Genomic DNA, 3,016 nt, shown 5'->3' with positions numbered 1-3,016 from the left:
TCTGTTCTCCTCTGTCTAATCAGTCTTGGTAAAGTCTACACTGAGCAGAACTCAGCTGTTGACCATCCTTGATGGTGTTTCCAATGTAACCTGACCATCACTCAAACTCCATTTCATTGATCACCCAATGCAAGGTCATGTCCAGGAGGATACTTCAACAGTCATTGTGCTCAATAAAGTAGGGACAATTACTTTTTAAACAGTGGTGGAACAACTTTCAAGGAAACATCAATGGGTGTAAACAGCATTCAGTCAAAACAACAGTTGTACATATGACACACAGAAAAGATCATTTTTAATAGATCTTAAGTTGATAATTCATCATATTGAGTGATTATAATTGATGACCTTAGACTAAAGCACAATCTCAGGTTTCAAGCAACAATTACAAAATTAAAAAAAAAATCAATACAGGTTTAACTTAAAAATAAAAAGCAAACATAAATGACAAAACAAAATCACACAAACAAAAAAAAAAACACTTGCCAGCTGTGGAAGCGTACAACTCTAATTCTACCTAGTAAAACAGCTCACATCAAAAACGAATCATCTTTCATTACTTTTGTTAGTAATGTCAAATGATTGGAAAGAATCACCTTTGCCAGAATGTGAAGAACAGAAATTCTAGTTGTTAGTTCAGAGTTTCCTCCTCCCCGGATCTGTTCTAACAAGCTGTGTTTGTCTGTTTTACATTTATAGACACTCACTCGGTGAATGATCAGATTTCACTGCACGATGATACAAGCTGTGTCTATCTAAGTTACATTCATACAAACCTATTCACTCACTCAGTCATTGATTGGGTCCCACTGAAAAACAACTTAAACTTCCAGAGATCTTCATATAAAGTGTTCCAAGGAGTTTCACAGGTTACTAAAGATGTGGTAGGTCAGGAGACCAAAATCTTGAACAAAGAGATAGATTATAAAAATGTGGGAAAGGAGGAAAATGAAGTTGAAAGGTGGAGAGATTCAAACAGGAAATACCAGACCTTAGGGTCCAGGCAGCTGAAGGCACAGCCACAAAGAGTGCAATGCTTAGGACTGTGGATGAAAAGCATCTGGTAATAGTGTTCGTGTTCCCATGTATGTGGCTCTGATAGCCCAGGTTCAGGATTCAATCTAAATGTTAGGTTGCAGTTTGACCTTCCTTGGTCCCAGAGAAATACAATTCCATGGATAAACATCTTGGATAAGTAAATTTATTGATACCATAAAATGTGAGGACCAGTTGATTCCTTTGTATGCATGGAAATTGACTTGTGCACAATTAATATCTACCATGTTTCAATGATAGAATAAGAACATGCTTTGATATTTAAGAAAGTAGAAATCAGGAATTTTGCTTCCTCTTCACTGCACAGACACAACCTTGTCTGAGGGGGCTCTCTTTTATCCTAGTTCTTATCTGACGAATACCTCGCTGTGGCCAGTCACAACTCATGAGAGTGATTCTCATCTCACTGATCCATGTGATTCTGAATTCATTGTTGTTGTTTTCCTCTAATCTCAAGATTGCTACAATCTGTTGTCATTTATCTCACTGATGTCTGTACAACAGCTTTCATAAAGTTTTACATTCTTGCTAGCTTTTAGCTGCCAGGATTCTTCCACCTTGATACCTTTTTCCAGAATATGTCTTATTTCTGAAATATTCTGTCGCCAATATAGAAAGGTGAGTTTCTAATTAAGTTAGATGTCAGCGATGAATCAAGCTAAATATATTGACTTTCATCCTGTTAGTGACCTAATAATCTTCTAACAAGCCCAAAAGGCTCTTGTGATGCAGAAGAGTTGTCCCTACTTCAACAGAAGAAGATCCACGTTTAAATCCTATCTACCCTGAGGTCGTCATGACTTATCAAAACAGGGTGATTAAAAAAGCTAATAATCTTAAAGTAAGAAATCAGTGAATGAGTGAGCGGGCCCTCAGGATGTGAGAGTGGACAAGGGCTGGAAGTGATTCCAATCCACGCATTTTGTCACTGTTTAAAAAGATAACAATATCTCATCAAGTCCCAATTTCAAGCCCAGAGCTTCCCTGTCATTCTACCTGATGTTTCCCATGTGGTTTCACCAGACATAGAGATCAGCTGCTCAAATTCCTGCTTGAATGCTTTTGCTCTCTACCTGAGACCTTGAGGGTCCTGTTAAAGACTGTTCCACCGGCACCCATGTGGGGACACATTCAGCAAGCAGGGGACAGGCTGGCATGTCAGGAGATGGGGGTGTCGTGTGTCAGGCACTGCCTGGGATTGGGGGTTTAAGGATGAGAAATAGAAGTACACTGGATGGAGTTCCCATTTCCCTGTCTCCTTTCTCCATCATCCCTCTCCTAGACCAGCATCACAGCATTGCTCCTACTCTGTTATTCACCAGCTTGGTGGTGATCAGTGATAGGTTTGAAATATGATACACTCCTTACACACTTCAGCACTAACCCACATGTTCAATGCTGGGTGTGATTAACAGCAGTAATAACATCACAATCAACCCCTACAGACTGTGAACTCGCTGGTGTCTCACCAGGTCAGATGACCGTTTGAACCCTGTTCCACAGTGAGAGCATTGGAATGGTTTCTCCTCTGTATGAACACGTTGATGAGACATCAGGTCCCTGGCCATTTTAAAGCATTTCCCACAGTCTGGGCATTTAAAAGGTCTCTCTTCAGTATGAACTCGCTGATGTCTCAGCAAAGTCTGTTTGTTTTTAAAATTCTTCTCACATTGAGAACATTTAAAGGGTCTCACAACAAAATGAACGCTCTTGTGTGATTGCAAGTTGGATGAACAAGAAAATTTCCTCCCACACTCAGAGCAGCTGAATGGTCTCTCCCCAGTGTGAAGCCGTTGGTGTCGCAGCAGATGCGATGACCTGCTGAACCCAGTACCACAGTGAGAGCACTTGAATGGTTTTTCACCAGTATGAACACGTTGATGGACTGTCAGTTCCCATGCACTTTTATACTGCTTCTCACAGTCTGGGCATTTAAAAGGTCTCTCTTCACTGTGAACTC

The 3,016-nt window shown here is 40.3% G+C and overlaps 1 protein-coding gene across 1 annotated transcript in view; it reads right to left on the bottom strand.

Annotated features, from left to right (window-relative positions):
* Positions 1 to 275: 275 nt before the first annotated feature.
* LOC109928818 (zinc finger protein 271-like) overlaps positions 276 to 3,016 on the bottom strand; it is a 16,615-nt gene continuing 13,874 nt past the window's right edge. The window contains exon 3 of the mRNA XM_020528752.2: positions 276 to 3,016. This exon is cut by the window's right edge and continues 1,399 nt beyond it. Coding sequence (XP_020384341.2) covers positions 2,496 to 3,016 — 521 coding nt within the window. The 3' untranslated portion in view covers positions 276 to 2,495.

The sequence above is a fragment of the Rhincodon typus genome, chromosome 42 (assembly GCF_021869965.1).
Source record: "Rhincodon typus isolate 14 chromosome 42, sRhiTyp1.1, whole genome shotgun sequence".
NCBI classification, from domain to species: domain Eukaryota; kingdom Metazoa; phylum Chordata; class Chondrichthyes; order Orectolobiformes; family Rhincodontidae; genus Rhincodon; species Rhincodon typus.
This window is presented reverse-complemented; position numbering and strand designations above follow the sequence as displayed.